Source organism: Rhincodon typus, chromosome 28 (genome assembly GCF_021869965.1).
Source record: "Rhincodon typus isolate 14 chromosome 28, sRhiTyp1.1, whole genome shotgun sequence".
Lineage (NCBI taxonomy): Eukaryota > Metazoa > Chordata > Chondrichthyes > Orectolobiformes > Rhincodontidae > Rhincodon > Rhincodon typus.
The window spans coordinates 36,927,556-36,949,820 of NC_063359.1; the positions used below are offsets into that span (position 1 = coordinate 36,927,556).

The window sequence follows — 22,265 nt, forward strand, 5'->3', positions numbered from 1 at the left end:
GGGTTTTCTCTTATTTGCTTAATACGCAATCTACTTCAGGATCCAAACCTGCCACAGGAAGATTAAAATAACCTGAAAATCTCTCAAACGTGAATATACAAAAGCAAGGGACAGTATGGAGTTTATCCTGTTTCCCTCTTTGAGGAGGGATGGGGGTTGTTGCGTTATAATCTTGAGTCCTCTCTAGGGTTTTGGGTGACCCTGGCCTTTTGCTGCCATTCGGTTTGCACACGGTCATCCATTGCACTTAATTAAGTGCAACTTCTTGTATTCCAGTCAAGGACACAAAACTGAGGCTGAAGAAACATTTTCTTTACTGCTGAAATCAAAAATCTGCACATTTCCCATTGTTCCTGATTATTTATTCTGCATTTAGAGCTCAGGAGCCCAAGGATAACATTGTAGATACAAATTAAATTATTTAATTTGCTTTTTCTTAAGTGTAGTACTTTATGAAAAATATATAAAATAGTTTGAAAGGCTTGTGGCTATGTTATGGCAAGATTCTTGGTGGAGGTTTCCCATGGCTTTCTATTCTGTGTTGTAGTTTACCGGGAGGAATTGCATGCACCTGCAAAACGCAATAAAGAGGAAGCAAAACCTCGGCCTCTAAGAGTGGGAGACACTGACAAACCAGAACCTGAACGTAAGTAACTAATGTCACCATTTTGTTGTCAGCCTTCACAAAACAGTGGGTTGTACTAATAAGGATGTGTAAGAATTCAAACAGCTGGTTGCAGATTGAAGCATGAAGTTTTCTGCTTTCCATTTCACTGAATTGTTTGTTCCTGATCAGGTGTTATTTTGGTTTTTAAATTCTCCTCTTTATTTGCAAATCCCTCCTTGACCTTATCGCCTCCTGTCTCTAGAACCCTACTCATTCCCATGACTCTCCAAGATATCTGCACTCAACTAATTCTAACCTCTTAAGCTTCCCTGATTTCTATCCCCTTCTCACTTCTCCCCTTCTGACTTCCTCATAGCCAGCACCTCCTTCCCTCACTGCTCATTGCTGTGTCAAGCTCAAGATAGTTTCTCTCTTGCACTTGTGGCTCAGAGCCATGAGAACTCTTTTCAATTTATTTTTGGGATGTTGCTGCTGCTGGCTGGGCCAGCATTTATTGCCCATCCCTAAATGCCCTGGAGAATGTGTTTTTGAACTACCTCTTTGAAGCACTGCAGCCTTGAGGTGTATCACATCTTCACCTATTGTTTATTGATCTTGGTTAGGTAAAGACCAATATTCGTTAGTCTTTTTGATTGCATGTTGTACCTGTGCACTATCTTTAAGTTCGTTATGTTCTTCGAAACCTTTGCTCCTTCATAGTTCTTCAGTAATTGACATTAAGCAACAAATACCAACTTGGGTTTCTTGGATTCAAAATGAGTGATCTCACAGTTCCTTGAGTTGAATTCCACGTGTCATGGTTTTGCCTACTTGTTTTCATCACGCTATCATTTATTCCACTTTAGCATCTCTTGTTGCTTTCCTTGATAGTTGTAACTCTCCTCGTCTGCTGAATTTCAAACTTTCATTACAAGATTGTGCAAACTTTTCTTTTAGCTTGGTACAGCTTTGATCAAGGTTACTTAGCTATCAAAAATTGATCCTTTGTGTTTTAGTCGTATCTACTTGTTCTGTATCATGCCTGATGCTTCTTTGCAAAATTTCATTGTCTGATTCATCAAGATTTATTGTGGTCAGTGTATTTTGTTTCTTTGAATTTTGCCTTCATTAAGTTAAAACTGGTTTGTGACTCTTCCTTCTCAATTTTAAACCTAAAATCAAACTTATTACAAAATGACTCTGATGATGTATCTTTATTGCCAGATTGTTAACTAATTCTGGTTTGTTTTTCTTCACTATCTCAGATGCACTGATTCTTTGTCAGCTCCAGAGATGTAATTCAGGAAACTGTCTTGCATAGATTCTAGAAATTAGCTGTCTTTACTTCTGTTGATGGTCTGTCTCTGTATGGTTATGTTGAAAAATTGAAATCTTCCATTCTTGTTGCATATTGCCCTGACCTCTTGACCTGCATCACTACTTTCAAGAGATCTATAGACACAGTTCCAGAGGTCTTGCATCCTTCCATGTTCTTTCCTTCTCCCCATAGTGTTTCCACTGCCTGATCATTACTCAGATTTCTCTGTTACTGTATTGTGTTCTGTTCTTTCCCAATTTCCCTGTCCTGTTTGAAGATCCTGTATCCGGGAACATTAAGTTCTTAACTTGTGGCCAGGTTTCTAATGATTACCACATTATTCCCACACAGCTGATGTAATAATATTTCTTGTGTTTGGAAAACTGTCCCCATCCTGCCCATATCATCTGATAGTTTCTTTTTCCTCACATTTTATTACTAATCATCTATGCATTACTAGGTAAGCATTTCAATATTTTCCATCATTTCTTTTATTTTCAACAGGTATTTTATTGCTAAGTCCTTAAACCTTTTTCGCTCACACTGTAAATACACATTTTTCATACTAACATCTGCTCTTATCCCTTCTCGAGGTTACTATTCTTTTGACACCGATCCCCCACTTCCTCTTTGTTGCTTAATGTTCTTGCTGCAGTTCCATTTATTCTCTCATCCAGCCTCCATACAACCCCACCTGACAATTGGAGCAGGGGTTGATACTTAAAATATTGGGAAGAGAAATGAATATCTTTAAATCATTGAGGATTTAAACTTCTGTTTCAACTTTGAATAGATGCAATGTTATTAAAAACTATCATCTTTAACACTTACCAATGACTGTCCATTTGTAAGTTCTCTCCTGCTACCACCACTCCCCAATCTGCCATTTTTATGGCATTCTGTACTTCTCATGGGTTTCCTGTGTTTTTTGTTGGTGACGTAGGTGATTCGAGTTAAGGTGCTTCCTTTAAAGTTAATTGTTTAATCGTGGTATGTGTTCCATTGCTTTAAAGACCCATCATGGGTTAGCTGCATTTTATGTTTAAATTCTAATGGTTTGCTGCTACAAAGCCATTAAGAAAAGTTTCCCTTCCTACATTGTGCAGCATCTCCTCCAAATCGCAAACGTCCTTCCAATGAAAAGGCGACAGATGATTACCATTATGAAAAGTTCAAGAAAATGAGCAGAAGGTACTGAAGCGCTGCCCAATATTCTGTTCTTTTCTTAACCTACAAGAGTACCAGCATCCTCCTCTGGTGTGGAAACGCGACTGATGAGTTTGAAACTGTTTGTGGGGGAGACGTGAGCAGTGGTCAGACTTTCAGGGCTGAACCAATGTCCTTTTTTTTCCTTAAGCTAGAGAAGGAATGAAAACTGACAGCACATTGTGGTTCAAAAATGATCTTAATGTAAGAGGGAACAATGGAAGTCATGTGAATTTATCTTGGCTGTCCCACTCTGGTTCATATTCATTCCTACTTCTGAATCCTGTAGAAAGCTAGATTGGAAGAATATCCAATGGCTCATGAGCATTTTATAAGGCCGTTATCACCTCCAGAGTTGCAGTAGCTCTCAAGCTCCAAATTGTAAGTCTTCCAGTAACAGCACTTTAAGAACTGGATTACAGTGTGGTGTTATAATGTATAGTGACACACTGCAGCTCCGATCCTAAATTCACTCATTCATCTACAGAACTGCTGCATATATTTTGATCTGTAAAGTTGCTACGTGTCGCAGATTAAATCTTGTGTAAATGTCTTTGTGTATGTATCTAAAATAAACTTCTTATCCTTGTTTTATGATTTCATATAAACTTTTTTCAGGTTTATTTGGTATGAGTATATACAGTTTCTGGTCCAGTGGAGTAATCCAGCTGACTGCCAGAGTAGAGTTCCCAAACTTTGTGAGTGTCTAAAGTGGACAAGACAAATCAAGTGTGAGGATTGACCACCCATGTTTCTTTTGCATTAACAGGAGGTTCAAGAAGCCAGACAGTGCTAATAGAGAGCAAAACTATTTTTTATTTTAGATGATATATGTAGCAATCAAATACTACAGGAGATCCCAGACCACATTCATCTCTAAAAATACTTGATGTCTGAGTGACCTAGAACTTGGTCCAGCACCCTCTTGAAACTGTTCAGTCAAAACACACCGCACAAGTAAACAGTGTATTCCAGAGGCACTTTATTTGTGAAAAGAGCTGCTTCCCATCTGATCTATTTCCTGTGCTTACACAGTTTGATACGTTATTTTGTAAGTCAAGCTTTTATATCTGCAAACACTAACAATCAGCCAGCAAGTAATGAGGCAGTTTGTTTTTGAAAAATCAATAAATATTCCAACAACAGCCACTATGGCTTGTTATCATGAATGCAAAGTTGTCAATAGGTCACAGGCCAAGAGAATCTCTCAGTTTCCAAGTTAGGAATTCTGCAGTTGGCTGAACAATACACCTTTTAGAAGACTCAGTTGGTTAGTTGAGCAACTTGATCACGATATAGAAAAGTACTGGCGATCACAGCAGGTCAGGCAGCATCGATGGAGAGAGAGCAGGCTAACGTTTTGAGTCTTGATGACTCTTCATCAGAGCTAAAGTGAAGTGTGGAGGGGACAGCATTTATGCTATGGGTGGGGGGAAATGGTGTTGGAGTGCTGGTGAAGAAAGGACATTGATAGTTCAGATTAAGTGATTGGAATGTAATGGTGTGTCTAACTGCCAGACTGGAAGCAACAGACAGTCCCACTGGTGTGGAGGATGGGGAGAGAGGGTGACCGAGAATGTAACAAGCAAAGCTAAAAGAAAGGGAAGGAATGGGTTCACCGTTTGAAGGTGTTGAACTCAATATTAAGCCCAGAAGGTTGTAAACTCTCATGTTCCAAGATCAGATGTTGCTCCTCCAGTTGGCCCTGTGCATGCTGAGGACAGACAAGTGGGCATGCAAGCAAGACACGGTGTTAAAGTGCCCAGCTACAGGAAGGTTGGAATCATACTTGCACAGTCACTCAGTCTGCTTTTAGTTTCTCCAAAGTAGAGTAGGCTTCATTGAGTGCAGTGAATACAATACACAAGATTGGAGGAGGTACAGGTGAAATGCTGCTTCACCTGAAAGACTGTTTAGGCCCTTAGATGGTGAGCAGGGAGGAGGTGAAGGGGCAGTTACATGGGAAAGGTGGCGGGGGGGGGGGGGGGGGAGGGGGGGGGGGGGGGGGGGGGGGCGGGGAGGGCGCTGGTGGTCGAGGAATGGACTAGTGCGTTCCAAAGGGAACGATCCCTGCAAAATGCAGACGGGGGACCGAGGGGGGAAGATGTGTTTGGTGGGGGCATTCTGTTGAAGTTGTCTGAAATGGTGGAGAATGATCTTTTGAATGTGGAGGCTGGTGGGATGAAAAGTGAGAACAAGGGGGACCCAATCACACTGTTGTGAGTGATGGGAAGGGGCAAGGGCAAGGGCAGAAGCATGGGTGATAGGTCAGATGTGGTTGAGGGCCCAGTTGACCACAGGGTGGGTGGGAAGTTGGGGAACCATGGTTATGGAAGAAGGAAGCCATGTCAGCAGCACTGCTTTGGAAGTACACTATGCTATTAGAACTTAATTGCTTACTAAATCCAAGAACCACCTCCTAATGTTTGGTGTACTCCCTCTGGATCTCACACTTTGCCCACTTCTATAATAAAGTTACTTGCCCCTTTCTAGATCATAAATTTTGGCAGTCTGATAAGGGATTGTAACCATGTGTACAATATTGATTAAAATCCCATTTCAGAACAACAGACGTGGTAGAGTTAATATTAGTTATGTGTATTTTCATTCATAATAGCTTTAGTAATCTAGTGTTTTAAGTGCAAAGATAACTTGAGTAATTAGTGTCTCACCCTCTCTAATAAAAATTGTCAATGTGGTCCAATAATTTAACTCAAAGTAATATACCCTTTTTGGTTTATCCCATATTATTCCTAATAGACTTTTTGCACAAGATCTATTGGTGTGGAACTCACTTTCAATCTTACGTTGCCAGAGATACATTATGCACCAATGGATTAAAAACTCCAGTACGCCCTTCTTCACAGAACTATGGGCGTACTTAGACCACATGGTCAGCAATCTGGGAAACCACCTTTTCAGGACAATTAGGGAAGACCTAAAGAGATTAGATACTATCCTTGCCAGTGGCATCCACATACTGTGAACACTTTATAAAAGCTGCAAAATTATTTTCCATGTTACAATGAATTAACACGATTGGGATTTTTGTTTTGTTCACTTTCAATAAGCACTGTTCTTGAAAGATTACGTATTTTAAGTGCAGACAAATCACCATGTTCACAAGCAGGGTGGTCTGGGCACTTGCAGCTATTTTTCCAAGACTATTTCCAGCGTTAGAACAAACAATTTCATAATTTATATTTTAAACGTGTTATATATAATATGAGACACAGGTGTTCCTTTAGTGGCTAATTTTAACTTGCATGACTGTTTCCCAAATTATCCAGTAAATTTCATATCATTTTGGCAGTCATTACCAAACCTCCAATGATGGCCATCCACAAGTTGTTGGGGTGGAATTGTATTTAACATTAATGAGTGCTGCTGCCTTGGGTTTAATACAATAATGTTGGTTTGACTTCCATTACAATTTACTGATATAAAATAACCAGTTTTATCATTAATGTGTAATTCTAAGTGACAAAGAAGCAAAGAAGGATTAAATGTCAAATGTTGAAGTTGTACTAGATTGTCAGCTGTAACTCAAAAGGTATTGTGCTCACTTCACGAATCTTCAGATTGTGCGTTTGAAGCCTACTGCAGGATTTGAGCTCAAAGACCTGGGTTCACACTCCAGTGCAGTACTTACGTGCTATTTTCAGATGAGACATTAAACAGGCTCTGTCTCCTCAGATGTTTGAAAGAGATTCCATGGGATATCATTTTGAAGTTGGTGGAGGTGGGTATGGTGGTGAAAAGAAAGTGTTATTTTGGTATCCTGGTCAATATTTACACTTCAATCAAGATCACCAAAATAGATTCATTGGTCATTAGCACAGTGCTGTTTTTTTTTTGGGGAACTTGCTGTATACATATTTGCTCCTGCCTTACAAAAGTGACTACATTCAAAGTATTTCATTAGCCGTAAAGTACTTAGAGACAGCTTAAGGTTATGAAAAAAGTTATATAAATGCAAGTCATTGACAAGAGCTAGCTGCTGAAATGTACTGTACATAAACAGGAAAAGAGACATAAGTTGAATTGACAGCATTGGATTGCAAGGGGAGACAGTGCTACGATTGTGAGCCAAGCCAAGGCAAGGCAAGAAAGTTAGTAAACTTTACCATACTTAACCACAGAAACTCCATAAAGATATCAGATCCAAGAAAGAAACCACAGGCACTTCATGGGAATGTTTCTCCACCTTCCTTCCTTAGACAAAGAATAGTATTTTGTGGATAAATTATTGATGTGAAGAACATGCTGGAAGATTCCTTCAAGAAACCAAAGCTGTACACCACAGGACGATTCACAAAATGTCGAACAATTTAAAACAGAAACTAAGAACTCTGTTGTCTTAGTTTTAGGCCACGTTTTGCTCCCCTTTGAAGGTTCCTGATCATTTTCACCCAGCCAAAAACAACTAGGCAATCTTTTGCTCCCAGGTTGATGGTACGGCAGCCTTCGGTAGGTGCATTGTCTTGCCATGGTAGGGGACGTATGCATGTGCCAACAAGTTATCCAAGATCATGAGGTCAATATGCTGGGCACAAAAAGCCTGGTATCAGTACGAGGTATAACACTTAAACACATTGAAAAACTTATTAGTCTTAGAAGCCAGTTAAGAAAGAGAGATTAGAACTACCAATTTCAAACTCCCACATGCTTTGCTGCTAAATGAGTAGCTTCAGAAAGTGCACTAACCCATAGTACTGTCACACTTACAAGTGCTGCTGTAATCAATCCCTAACCCTGACTTCCCTCAAGGTGAGTTACCTTCTTCACAACTGAGTGGCTTGTGAGGCTGTTTTGGAGCGCAGCTAAGAGACAACCATATTAATGTGGGTTTGGAGCCATTGGACAGACTAGGTTAAGTTGGGAATTTCCCTTCCCTGTACAGCATTAGTGAAACAGATTGGTTTTTACAAATAAGGTGCAGAATTAGGCCACTCGGCTCCATTCTTCCTTTCAACACCATAGCGAACGTGATTACTCCACATTCCATCTACCCCCACATACTTTCACCCTGTTGCAACTTCCACTGTCTTTAGAGACAGGAGAGTGACTCACTCCTGTGTGGGGAGACAAAAATGTTCATCATAGAATGCCTACGGTGTGGAAACAGGCCCTTTGGCCCAACACTCCACATCGACCCTCAGAGCATCCCACCCAGACCCATCCCTATAACCACCTAATCTACACAGCCCTGAAGACTATGGGCAATTTAACGTGCCCATCTTTGGACTGTGGGAGGAAACCAGAACACCCAGAGGAAACCCACGCAGACACAGGGAGAAGGTGCAAACTCCACACAGACAGTCGCCCAAGGGTAGAATCAAACCCGGGTCCCTGGTGCTGTGAGGCAGCAGTGCTAACCACTGAGCCACTGTGTCACACGTGTGTCTTAATGGGTGGCCCCTTAGTTTTAAATAGTGATAGTCATCACTGGTCATTTTTACTGATACTAGCTCTTTATTTGAGACCAAGCTAATTAACTGAATTTAAACATTCCAGCTGCTGTTGTAGAATTATATCCAATGTCTCCATAACAAGTCCAGGCCTCTTGATACTCACTATGCTACCATTACTGCTCATGGAGCAAGACAGAGATCCAGCAAAATTCCTGCTGCTCTGGTGTATTACTTTTGCATGCTTCAAATTTTCTCCATGTAAGCCATTGGGGTCCAAATCTCTGGTAATGATGACACTCTGAATACCACAGAAATTCTTCAGCTAAGGTGGGCAGAGCGCATCAATTTCCAAATGCCATCTCCCTTTAAGAAAAAATATTGAAGGGACCATAAGACATAGGAGCAGAAATTAGGCCATTTGGCCCATCAAGTCTGCTCCAGCATTCAATCATGGTTGATAAGTTCCTCAACCCCATTCTCCTGCTTTCTCCCCGTAATCCTTGATCCCCTTGACAATCAAGAACCTATCTATCTCTGTCTTAAATATATTCAATGACCTGACCTCCACAGCCTTCTGTGGCAATAAATTCCATAGATTCACTACTCTCTAGCTGAAGAAGTTTCTCCTCATCTCTGTTCGAAAGGGTCTTCCCCTTTACTCCAAGGCTGTGCCCTCACATCCTAGTCTCTGACATCTTCCTAACGTCCAAGCTGTTCAATATTCTGTAAGTTTCACTTAGATCCCCCCTCGTCCTCCTAAACTCCAAGTATAGAGCCAGAGTTCTCCACCATTCTTCATATGTTAAGCATTTCATTCCTGCGATCATTCTCGTGAACCTCCTTTGAACCCATTCCTGGGCCAGTATATACTTCCTGGGGCTCAAAATTACACTCAATACTTTAAATCTGGTCTGACCAGAGCTTGATAAAGCCTCAGAAGTATATCCCTGCTTTTATATTTAGTCCTCTTGAAATAAATGCCAATATTATATTTGCTTTCCTAAACACCGACTCAACCTGCAAATTTACCTTAAGAGAATCCTGGACAAGAATTCCCAAGTCCCTTTGCACTTCAGATTTCTGAATTTTTTCCCCCATTTAGAAAATAGCCTATGCCTCTATTCTTCCTACCAGAGTGCATGACCTCACACTTTCTCACGTTGTACACCAGCCACTACTTCTTTGCCCACTCTCCTAACCTAAATCATTCCACAGGCTCCCCAATACTGTCTGTGCCTCTACACATCTTTGTATCATTTGCAAACTTAGCCAGAATGCCCTCATTTCCTTCATCTAGATCATTAATGTACAAAGTGAAAAGTTGTGGTCCCAACATTGACCCATGCGGAACACCATTAGTCATTAGCCAGTCACTGGCTGCCATCCTGAAAAGGATCCTTTTAACCCCCTGCTGTGCTTTCTGCCAGACAGCCAATCTTCTATCCACGCTAGTACCTTGCCTCTAACACCATGGGCCCTTATCTTACTTAAAGGTTGGAAGTTTGGATAAAGTAAGGCATTTGGTGTTCCACAAAGTACTATAGGCATCCCTCCACGAGACAGACAATTACTTACATGTAACTTGAGGGGTACCACTCTGTCAGCATGGGACAAGGCAAGGAGGCAGGCCTCCATGAACTACCACAGCCTAATGTGGGGATTAAGGCTGCCAACCCTCCAGGATTGGCCTGGAATCTCCAGAAATTGAAGATCAATTTCCAGGCCTCTGCAAGCCTGGAGAAAAATCAAGGGGTGATTTAAAAAATATATTACTTTTGGTCATTTTCCAATATTTCTCTTCACCGTATATAAATATATTGGAGCTGATAGGGTGACAGTCAAACATCATCTGATTGGGTGAGGAGTGTTTTTGCTTTCCAGAATGTCACAAGCATGGATGTGTTGGCTGATTGCTGTTTGGAGTTGGGGGGTGGGGGGAAACAAGTTGTGATGAAACTTCCAGGAATAGGTTTAATTACAGTCAGTAACCATAATGGGGATTGAACCTGCGCCAATGGCATCATTCAACATCACACTCTAGTCAAAACCAACTGAGCTAACAAAACACCAGTCACCAGTTGATAAGTCAGTGGCAGTCAGCATCTCTTAACATCACCACCAACACCCAGCTAAAGTGACAAAGAACAGGTACAGATATCTGGAAAGTTAATCTTCCCTTCAATGAGAGGTTGAAGGTACCACCCAAGTAATGCTTAGGAGCTGTTGCGAAACCTGCAGATTGGACAGCAGGGAGACCAGAAAAAAGGATGGTAGTACATTGCATGTGTTACTTACAAGGTACTCTTCACTACAATCAAATTTTCTCTACGCATTGGCTGATTAGTTAAGATAAAATTTAGGCTTACTCTATTTAAAAACACAAAGTTTGTAAAATAAAGTAATTCAGTTATATTTTTCTCCTACTAGTTTTGCAAGTTTTTTTTAATGAAGATTTTGAATTCCTGATTAGTATTATACTCTGTACATCTCACCGTTATTACAGTATTATTGTTTCTTTCACCTTCACACAACTTGATTCCCACAATCTAGCTTCATTCCAAATCTAAAATTGGAAATTATTACTCAATTTAACATCTATACGAAATAATTTTGACAAAAATTACTATAAACCTAACAGTCCCAAGTTTAAATCCCTTCTTACTAGAGTGGGACTCGAACTCACAACCTTCAGATTCAGAGGAGGCGGCTGTACTGTCAACTGTATCAAACACAGAAATATAATGGGACCTCACAATCTGCTCCTTTGGGCTGATAAGATGGCCTCCAATTTGTATTACTGAATGTTAGTTGAGGTTAACCCTCGCCCAAGTCATTTTACAAATTCAATTTGCAAAAAATTCCAAATTCAAAACCAATCTAGAAAAATGACGTTTCCAAATTCAATTTAGGGAAAAAAATATTTTATCAGTGGAAAGTTTGGTTAAGAATTTCACAGTTTTAAAAAGGTTTCAATACTTAATGTATAATTTACTTTATACTGGGTTATTCACATAACCTGACACTTGATTGAGGCATCAAGGCTACCCCAAGGTATTTGCAGGAATTATTTAGTACAGCAAAAAGTAACTGCTAAAACAGACACAAGATTCACTCTTTGTGAGGAATGCCACTATTTTAATTGGCTTTGATTAAACTTAAAATCCATCAGAATTCTGTGCGTTGCAAGTGGTAAAAACATAGAGGCAAAAGCTCCCTTGAACATTGTGACAAGCTCAAGGGAAAACTGAAAAATGTCATTCAGCAATGAAAAGGTCTGTTTTGAAGAGGCTTTTCCCTGGATCATCTGATCCATTACAAGAAATTGAGTATCCAATGCACGGAAAATAGATTAACCCAATGAAATGGGACAAAAAAAAAACTACCACTTCTCACTGTCTCTCCTTGGGTGGTGGTGGGATGTAAAGTCACAACACATCAACAAATTTAAACAGCAAGTTACAGATTAAGGATATCTACTCAAAATATTGACAACACTTATCTGATTTGGTTTTGCAATGGTCTGATCAGCAATGTCTCATTGTAATTTTCAGCCAACTATTTCATACTATGTAAACAAAGTGTGGGACTCCCGATTCATAAACAGCAGCTTGATACCACCCCAAGAACAACCTGTGATAAACTCAGCTTGGGTGGAAGGGGCCACAGGTAGGTACAGGTGGTGTCCACATCCCCAAGTCACAGAGAACATAAATTTCCGCAGCCAATCAATGGGCTGCTTCAATTTTAATTATTTTTATATATAAAAGTGTCCAGTGTAGAAAAGCAAAGTATTTTCCAGTTTAAAAAATAACACACACACACACACACACACACACATTACAAATAAAAGTCCAACTTGGTGGCCACTGTTTTGCAGCCTTTGTCTGAATAGATCTTTTCTTTCTCTGGAAAGTATGTCATTTCTTTGGCTATTTCCGTCATGATATGCTCGTCCACCTCGTAACCTCGGGCTTTCAGTTCTTCCCTGACGCACAACCTCACATGTTTGTATTCCAGGGGAAGGAACGGGACAAAGTAGTCGATCAGGTTTTTGTCAATGAGGCTGGTATGCCAAAACCCACCTATCCAAGACAAAAATGAATCAGTTACCTGGATTGAATAGCCACTGATTGTCAACAGACAAAGATTCTCGATCGTTGAGTTGCGTTGAACTTCATCCACATCCATCTACACAACACATTTCCAGTCTGGAAAAACCTCAGCTTTAAAATTTCCATCCTTTATTTTTCAAATCTGTTCCGGAGCCTTATCTGTGTTCATCTCCATAACATTCTCCAGCTCCACAGCCCTCCCAGATCTCTGCACTACAATTCCAAACTCCTGCACATTCTCAGTTTCCACTACTTCATGCTTGTTAGTTGTGCTTTCAGCAACTAATGTTCTGGAAATTCCTCCAAAAACCTCTCCTCGTTTTCTGCTTTAAAACCCTCTTCAAGAGTTTAAAAAATTTTTGATCTCAAGGTTGATGGGAGTCAGCAAGAAAGTGTCAGTCTTAACAAATGGCTTATGCCTGCTCTTAATTCTTAAGCAAACAGACTTCTTTGACAAAGCCTTTAGGTCAGCTGATCTAAAGCCTATCTCCAATTGGCTCAGTGTATAATTCTGTTTGACATTGTGCCTATGAAGCAACTTGGGATGTTCAATTAATTAAAGATGCTGTATAAATGAAATTTGTTGTTGATGTAGGAAACTCAACCATTAGGATGCAGGAAAGGGATGAGGACTGTTGGATCAGCCATAGTCCTATTAAATGGTGCAGCAGGCTCAAGGGGCTAAACAGCCTACTCCAGTTCCCATTTCTTATGGCCTTATGGGACAGGTGCCAAAGGAAGACTAAGGAAATCAATGCACATCTCTGCCCAACTCACACAGCAACTGAAAGGGGCATGGGGGGGCACACATATTAGACAGCAGATTGACTTACAATTTGGCAAAGAGGTGAAAGGGAAGCCCATTGGCCAAGATGGATTCAAGCTCAATGGTGCCCACCCAGTTACCATATGAAAGAGAGAATGGAGAAGTTCCATTGTTCTTAAAGAGTAGCTCGAATAAACTCAGTGGAGGCACCTACCGTTGGATCCTGCAAATCATAACGTTCCCAAAATCCATTCACAATCTGAATTGAAGCAGACAGCATCAGAAACTCTGCAATTAGTTACGAAGAGCAGGGTTCCCAAAAGAAAAAGGGGCTTGGCCATTCTTCTATTGAATTTAAGAGATTGGCACTCAACTGCATGCAAGTGCAAGGACAGGACCAGGCGGTGCTGAGGACGGCCACCTTCCCTTACTATCTAAATCCCTACATGAACAAAGGCTATTGGCCTCACTGGAGGATGCACATTCAGGAGGGAGCCATAAAAGATTCTCTGAGCCGATTAGCATTGGGACAGTCTACACTCTGAAAACAACCAGTGTACCTTTATTAATGGTGAGATAAAAGATTTGGAACACTAGTGAATTTTCTTGTCTCCATGTTCCTAATATCCACTTGTAAGCAAAGAGTGCCTGATAACGAGATTAAGTGAAGGGGGTCTGATGTTGACAGGATGAATCAGGATGCAATTTGTTTCAAATCTAGCAAAAGTGTGGCAAACAAACTCACTTCTCTTGTTATTGAAGACTCCAAGGGATACTTTACTCTCAAGGTCCTTCAAAAGAATATCTTCCCTTTTGTTTCCTTTTTGCCAATAGTCCAGAGTAATCTCAGTTATCCTTTCTCCTCCTGCGTTACTGTTCATAGTGAGGAAAAAAAAATTAGGATTAACAGAATGGAAATCTGTAGGATATACACCCAAGTAAAGTCACAAGTGATACTGTCTGATTTTTATCAATGATGCATAATTCCCCCTCAACCTCCAACACAGCCTTTAGCTAACCAACAACGTCACCCCATCATTATCATGGTGGGACATCAATGGCTTGGGCACAATGTTTAGGTAAAAATGTCAGTGCAAAATAAAGAGAGTGTTGCACTGTCGGAGATTCTGCCTTACTAAACCCAAGTCATTTATACCTTTCCAGTTGTATGTAAAATGCACCATTGCACTATTTCAAAAAAGGGAAGCTATTCGTGACCAATACTGAACCTAAAAACAGCATCAATAAAACAGTTTTTCAGGTCATCTCACTGCAGTTGGTGGGAACCTGCTGAGTGGAAATTGGCTGGTGTATTTCTTACATTAGAACAGTAACTATACTTCAGATTAATTAACTTGGCAAGAGCACTCTGGGACATTCCAAGGTTGTAAAACCACTAAAAGGAATCTTGTACTTTTGTACTCCCAAAATAACAGTTCTCAAGTTGTGGTTTGAACTAGCAACATTCTAGGGTTAACGCTGACCAGAAACTCAATGGGAGTAGCCATACCAATACTGTGGCTACAAGAGCAGATCAGAGGCTAAGAATCATGTATTTAGTAACTCACCTCCGGACTCCCCAAAGCCTGTCCACTTTCTACAAGGTACTAGTCAGGAACGAGATGGAATATTGTCCACTTGCAGCTCCAACAATACTCAATAAATTCCACACCACCAGGACAAAATGGCTTGCCTGCCTGGCACCCCATCCATCGCCTTTCACACTCACTCCCTCCACCACTGATGCACACTGGCACACTAAAATACATTTTTAAAAATTGTGTAATTTAATTCAATTCTTTTTTTAACCATTCCATTTGCTTTGTCGATTGTTGCTGTAACATGACTGCACATGTTCGGCATGAAAACTACTTCTCCCAGATTACTTTCAACTTCGTCTGTAGCAATTTATACACCATGTTCAGAGTAAGTGCATCAGAAAAAACCTGCCTTAGACGTGCAATACTACTCATGCTTACCTGTATTAGAGTGCACGGATTTTATAATGCAATGGATTAAGTCAGTGACTGAGTATGTCCACAGGGTCCACACAAAGTAATAGAATTCTGATCAATAAACCTTGATTTACCTCAGGAAGATGAAAATGGCATTCCGGTACACCACGCCATCTATGTTATCGTAGTAATCCAAGTAAGGCTTAATGGCATCAATAAGGCCTGCTTGCATTTTGTCCATTTCATCAAAAATGAACATGGACCTGCCACACAAGGTAACATTACCACGAATCCATTTCTGTAGCAGCTCCTGTGGGAGAAAACATTTACTTTGATATAAAAAGATACATAGCTATACAAGTGACATTCCTTGTTCACTGCTCTCCACCCCATTCACCCTTACACAGACTCAAATGATTCATACTCTATTTCACAGCGTCACTGATGCGATGGCATATTGCCTCCAGTCAATTGATATTACAAGTGCTGCCCCAGGATAGCACAAGTAACTACCACTGTTACAGTGACGTTTTAAAGACTGAGTACTGAAATGCAAGCAAAGGTGGAGGCCAGTTTGCCCCATTGTATTTGCATTTCTATTTGCTCCACATCACAACAACCTAATCTCGATTTCTTGCTCTTTCCCTGTAGTCTTTAGTTCTTTCAAGTGTTTAATCTTTTCATGTTTATTTGTGGAATATGGGGACTGCTAGCCTTCAGCAGATGTTGTTGAGTATCTTCTTGAACTACTTCAATCTGTTGTAGGTACAACCACAGTGCTGTTAGGGAAGGAGTTCAGAATTTCAGAGTTGTGACCCAGTCACAGGGAAGGAACAATGATATACTTTCAAGTCAGGATGCTGTGTGGCGAGGAGGGGAACTTGCAGGTGGCGACAATCCAAAGGTTGAAATAATTCTTCTCCCACCATCACTCAAACTGAGGGCTACTTCTTGGGCTCCATTTTCATCCTCCCACCTTGAGTGAGATTCAGTCATATAGAACATAGAACAGTACAGCACAGTACAGGCCCTTCGGCCCATGATGTTGTGCCGAACTTTTACCCTAAACCTAAGGTCTATCTAACCTCCACCCCTACCTTATAATAGAACATAGGACATATAGCATCATTATCTACTGCAATTGTACTGAAATATGGGGTATTTGGACTCTCAGAAATAGAACTAAAGCTCATCAATATGCTGATTAATTTTCAACTCTCTATTAAACTTAAAGCCACAATATACGAGGAAAGCTTAAATTTCCAAGACACCACTGTATTTAAACTGGCATAAGACAACATCCAAAAGATAGCAAAAGTTTCTTTTCAATAAATGACACTTCATAAAAAGGAGTTCCTCTGGGTGGTGTCCTAGCTCCAGGCATCTGCTTCATCAATGACATCTCCTCCATCATAAGGTCAGGAGTGGGGACCTTTGCTGAAAATTGTACAATATTTAGCACCATTTGTGACTCCTCAGATATTGAAACATGCCACGAGTCTGCTATGCTTTGCTTAGCCTGATACAATATTGTCCATTTGCCTGGATGAGTGCAGCTGCAACAACTCTCAAGATGCTCAACATCCAGGACAAAGCAGCCTGTCGATTGGCACCCCATCCACCACCTTCAACATTCATTCCCTTTACCACAGATGCATAGTGGCAGCAGTGTGTACCATCCACAAGATGCAGAGCAGTAACACATGAAGGCTCCAGTGAAAGCATCTCCCAAACCCTTGCCCTTTACCAGCTAGAAGGACAAGGGCAACAGATGCACCCTCTCCAAGTCACGCATATTAAATTAATTTGGAACTATATAACTGTTTCTGTACTGTTGTGGATCAAAATCCTAGAACTCCACTTCTAATGGCACTGAGTGACCCTACACCCCAAAGAGTGCAGTGGTTCAAGTGGCTGCTCACCAACATTTTCTCCAGGGCAATTAGGAATGGGCAACTAGCCAGTAACACCCATTCCCTGAACAAAAAAAAGAAAAATATATACATTACCTCCATTCTCTCTGGTGCCTCTATATTCTTTTTATAATATGGTGACCAGAAATGCAGGCAATTAGGGTGCAACTAAGATTCAGTTCAGGTTTAGTAAAGTATTTGGTCATGGTACATACTGCTGCCACAAGCTGCTGATGGTGGATTGGGGGTTATCAGTGAAGTGAGCTGCTTTGTCCTGGAATGGTGCCTGCTAGTCTATTAAATGCAATACAATCTGTTTCAGAAGACAACTGTGATGTGTTCCAAGCCTTTGCGTGACAGTATATATTAACAGTAATTGAAGTTCTCACTCCCAGACAAAGTAAGATCTCCTTAGGTGGAATAATGCTGGTGATTAAGGTCTCACTGTTTCCTGTAAGTCTAATTGCTGCCATTAGAATTACATTGAGTGACTCATCTTGCTAGGTTACATATTCATCAAGGAATCAATTTAATAATCTACAAACTGTTCCAAAGGGCAATTGGCAAGTTAATAAGGATCAATCCAAGGATAATTCCACAAAGAACAGTGTCATGTTAACCAATGCTATATTACTAATAAAGCAATTTCATGCCATAAAGTGGGAAGATCAGAAAAGGTCGATTCATTCCACCACTGTGGTACTTTAGGTTTTGGAAGAATTGAGTAACTTGCTCAGTGGGGCACTCAGTCAACCACATTAACATGGTGCCTGAAGAACAGCAGGTTTCTTCCCATTAAATGGCACTAGTGAACTAGTTGGGTTTTATGTGAAGCTATCAGCTTGACAGTCACTTTTACTGATCTAAGCTATTTAGTTCCAGATCTCTTAAATACTGAAGTCAAATTCTCAAAGCAGCCATGGAAAGACCTGAAGATTTGTTTCTCAGACTCGATAAGTACCTGGAGGGGGGAATACTGCAGGGTTATAGAAGAGATGGTGGCATTGTGGTGAGGTCACTGGATAATTAATCCAGAGGCGCAGATTAATGCTCTGGGGATATGGACCTAAATCCCACCACACTAGCTGGAGCTAATAGCCAGCATAGGGAACAGTGACCATAAAATTATTGATTATTGTAAAAACCCAACTGGTTCACTAATATCTTAAAGGAAAGGAAATTCATCATCTTTAGTTGATCTGCTCTGTGAGACTCCAGGTCCACAGTAATGGGTGACTCTTAATTGCCATCGGAAATGGCCGAACAAGTCACTCAGCTCAAAAGCACTTAGGGATGGCCAACAACAGCTGGCCTCACCATCCCATGAACAATTTATAAAAGAAAGGAAAGAGGAGAATAGGACTGATCGGATAGTAAAGGAGCTGCCACAGACAGAATGGGCCAAATAACATCCTTCTGTGCGTTTTATTATTTTATAATGTTAATGAACACTATTTTTTTCAACATTACTATGACTCACTTTACAGCATTTCACTAGATCTTCTTGAGCTGTGCAGCTATTACTCTTACAACACTAATCCACAGTTGGTGCCTCTGGGTCATGTAATGTTGGCACAGTACTTTGCTTTTCATTCATTCTCATCACATGACCAATGTAACTATTACATCACACATTAATTGTATGTTGCACTATATAAATTACTAAATACATGGGAATGATTTTCTAGCATCAATTTGACGTCAAGAGTTCAGGCGAGGTTTAGACAGATTTTCATTTATTCAAAATATGGCATTACCTGAACCCCACAATTAGGTTACAACAAGAACTCATTGGCGAGTGTGCATCTGGAACCCTTCCAATCCTTTAATGAAAATTTAGCTTGTAACTCTCCCTAACTTAACATCCTGGGGTTACCCTTGCGCAGAAACTTAACTGGACCAGCCATTTAAATACTGTAGATACAAGAGCATGTCAGAGGCTTAGAATTCTCATCAGGAGTAACCCATCTCCTGACTCCCCAAAGCCTGTCCAGCATCTACAAGGAGTGTGACGGAATAGTCTTTACTTGTATAGATGGTGCAGCGTCAATAACTCTAAAAAAAACTTAACATTACCAAGGATAATGCAGTCCATTTGACTGGCACCCAATCCTCCATCACTGATGCACAGTAGCAGCAAAATGTACCATCTACAAGATACACTACAGTAACTTGCCAAGGTCCCTTCAACAGCATCTTCCAAACCTGCAACCTGTAAATTTAGGATGATAAGGGCAGCAGGTGCGTAGGAACACCATCTGCGAATTCCCCTCCAGGCCACTCACCACCCTGACTTGTAAACTATATTAGCATTTCTTCAAAATCCTGAATCTCACCCACCGCAGGGGCACCTAAACTACACAATCTGTTGCGTTTCAACAAAGCGACTCATCATGATCTTCTCAAAGGCAGTAAATGTTGGTCCTCCCAGTGATGGCCAAATCCCTTAAATGAATTGCTATCTGTTAGTTTCAACATAACCCCAGAATTATTTCACTTCTGTTAATGCTTCAACAATAAGCAATACATAACTTTATAATATTCAATGGTATAAATACAATTTAAGTGAAGATTTGCTCATGGACCTAGTAATGGGGAATGAGCCAGAGCAGATAAGAATAGTAGTAGTCTGGGAAGATATAGACAATGAGATCATAACATAATACACTAAGATAATGGAGAGATGCATGTAAGTGTGACCAAAATAGATTGAATAAAAGCTGATATCAAGAACCTGAGAATAAAACAATTTTGACAAACAGTGACAAAGAACAAAAATGGAAACCATGTAAAACACAGTTCAGAGTGCAGGAAAATACATTCTGCTAAAGGAACAAACTAAACACCAGTTTTATCAAACTGAAATATTACCTTATATTGGCTGAGATATTCGGGATGAGGGAAGTGCAAAGTGGAGACAAACTGATGAACATAGTTACTCTCCAGTCCATTTCTATAAATGTTCTCTGCAATTATTTTACTAATTAGATTTTTGCCTGTCCCAGTCCAGCCATGCAGTGACAGAGTTAGGGGCTTTTTCGGGTTTGGATTCATCAAGAAACCTTTGACTGCCTTCAAGACAACTTGCTTGGCAACATGTTGTCCAAACAATTTGTTTTCCAAATCCATCTTCAATCCTGGTTATGCAAAAAAGTTCAGATCAGTGCACAAATAAATGTTTCCTGTTAATTTCACTATCGTTATTCATACTTAAACTGGTAAAATATATTGTAAGAACAGAAACACGCAGCACTGAAGAAGGTCAGTCGGCCCATCATCCCAGAACCGGTTTTTTGAAAAAGCTGTTTCATTCTCTTGGTCTTTTCCTCATCGACTTGCATTTTTTTCTGGTTCAAGTAATTAATAATAGCCTCTTTGATGGTCACAATTGACTTTACTTTCACTCCTTTCAGGTAGCATATTCCAAGATCATAAGTCAAAGGACTCAAAACGTTAACTCTGTTCCTCTATCCACAGATGCTGTCAGACCTGCTGAGGTCTTCTGGTACTTTGTTTTTATTCCAGATCATTACTTGTGGGTTCACTGTTTCATACTACTTCTGCAAATTGCCTTAATCAACATCCTCCAGTTACTATTATTCCTGCCAGTGGCAACAGATTCTCTCTTTGTGCCATATTAAAGCCCCTCAATTCTATGCACCAAGGTCATAAAATCATAGGACAGAGTGACATCAGGGCAGAAGTAGGCCATTCTGCCCATTGAGTCTAGACCACCATTCAATGAGATCATGGTTGATCTGTTAATCCTCAACTCAGTCATACAGGATGGAAACAGACCCGTTGGTCCAACCCATCCGTACCGACCATAATCCCAAATTAAACTAGTCCCAGCTGCCTGCACTTGACCCATATCCCTCCAAACATTTCTTATTCATGTATTTATCCAAATGTCTTTTAAACGTTGTAACTGTACCCGCATCCACCATTTCCTCTGGATGTTCATTCCACACATGCACCACTGTGTAAAAAAATTGCCCATCGTGACTTTTTAAGATTTCTTTGCTGCCTTTTCCACATGAACCTCAATTCCCTTACTGATTCGTATACCTGGTGTCCCAGCCTCAACAGCCCTCTGTGGCAAAGAACATGATAGATTCACTAGCCTCAAGAGAAAGTCCTCTCATCACTGTCTTAAATAGATGACTCCTTACTCTGAGATTATCACATCTAATTCTAGACTGTCTCACAAGGTGAAACAACCTCGCCACATCTACCCTGTCAAGACCCCTCAGAATGACTCTTTTATGATTCAATAAGATTACCTCTCATTCTTCTGAACTCTAACGAGTACAGGTCCAACCTACTCAGTATTCCCTCATAAGAAAATCCCTCTATACCTAGGAAAATTGAGATATCTTTCTCTGGATTGCCCCAATGTCATTATCTCTGAAATAAAATCAAAATACTGCCAATGCTGGAAAATTAAATAAAAATAAAGTGCTGGAGAAACTCAGCAGATCTGACAGCATCTGCAGAGAAAGAAAGGCCAAGTTAATACCCCCCCCAACCCACAGCCTGGACGTTAACCAATCCTAGTCCCAGCCCGAGCCAAGAGACTGGACATTGACCCTAAACAACCTAACTCTCAGCCTGGATACTAAACTCCCCATCCACAACTTCAGGGTGATCTTTCCCACCCCAAGGCCTCCGTCTTGCACCAACTTGGATGATAATCCACTTACTTCCCATCCCGCTGCCTAGGCAGTAGACTGTGAAGACTGGATTTATTCCTTTATTTCTCCCCAACTTGACGCTAGACACTAACCACCTCATCCACCCTACTTTACCCTCAGCTTGGAAAATAGTACATACAGGCTGGGCCTGGGCCTGGGCCCGGTCCCTCCCACACCACCCGCGGGCTAGGCCCGGTCCCTCCCAGACCCTCAGAGTGGGGTGGCGGGGGAAGAGGGGGCGAGCGCGGGGGCGAGCGCGGGGGAGAGGGGCCGGGGGGGG

The 22,265-nt window shown here is 40.8% G+C and overlaps 2 protein-coding genes across 3 annotated transcripts in view; one reads left to right on the plus strand and one right to left on the minus strand.

Annotated features, from left to right (window-relative positions):
* c28h9orf78 (chromosome 28 C9orf78 homolog) overlaps positions 1-3,739 on the plus strand; it is a 23,575-nt gene extending 19,836 nt beyond the window's left edge. For both annotated transcript variants that reach the window (XM_048613817.1, XM_020535065.2), the window contains 2 exons: positions 548-646; positions 3,032-3,739. In XM_048613817.1, coding sequence (XP_048469774.1) covers positions 548-646; positions 3,032-3,123 — 191 coding nt within the window. In that variant the 3' untranslated portion in view covers positions 3,124-3,739. The remainder of the gene's footprint in view (positions 1-547; positions 647-3,031) is intronic.
* Positions 3,740-11,657: 7,918 nt separating this feature from the next.
* The window catches only part of LOC109936442 (torsin-1A-like), a 15,911-nt gene continuing 5,303 nt past the window's right edge, over positions 11,658-22,265 (minus strand). The window contains exons 2-5 of the mRNA XM_020535062.2: positions 20,163-20,428; positions 15,513-15,688; positions 14,169-14,296; positions 11,658-12,627 (exon numbers count right to left, since the gene is read on the minus strand). Of these exons, the coding sequence (XP_020390651.1) occupies positions 12,383-12,627; positions 14,169-14,296; positions 15,513-15,688; positions 20,163-20,428 (815 nt within the window). The 3' untranslated portion in view covers positions 11,658-12,382. The remainder of the gene's footprint in view (positions 12,628-14,168; positions 14,297-15,512; positions 15,689-20,162; positions 20,429-22,265) is intronic.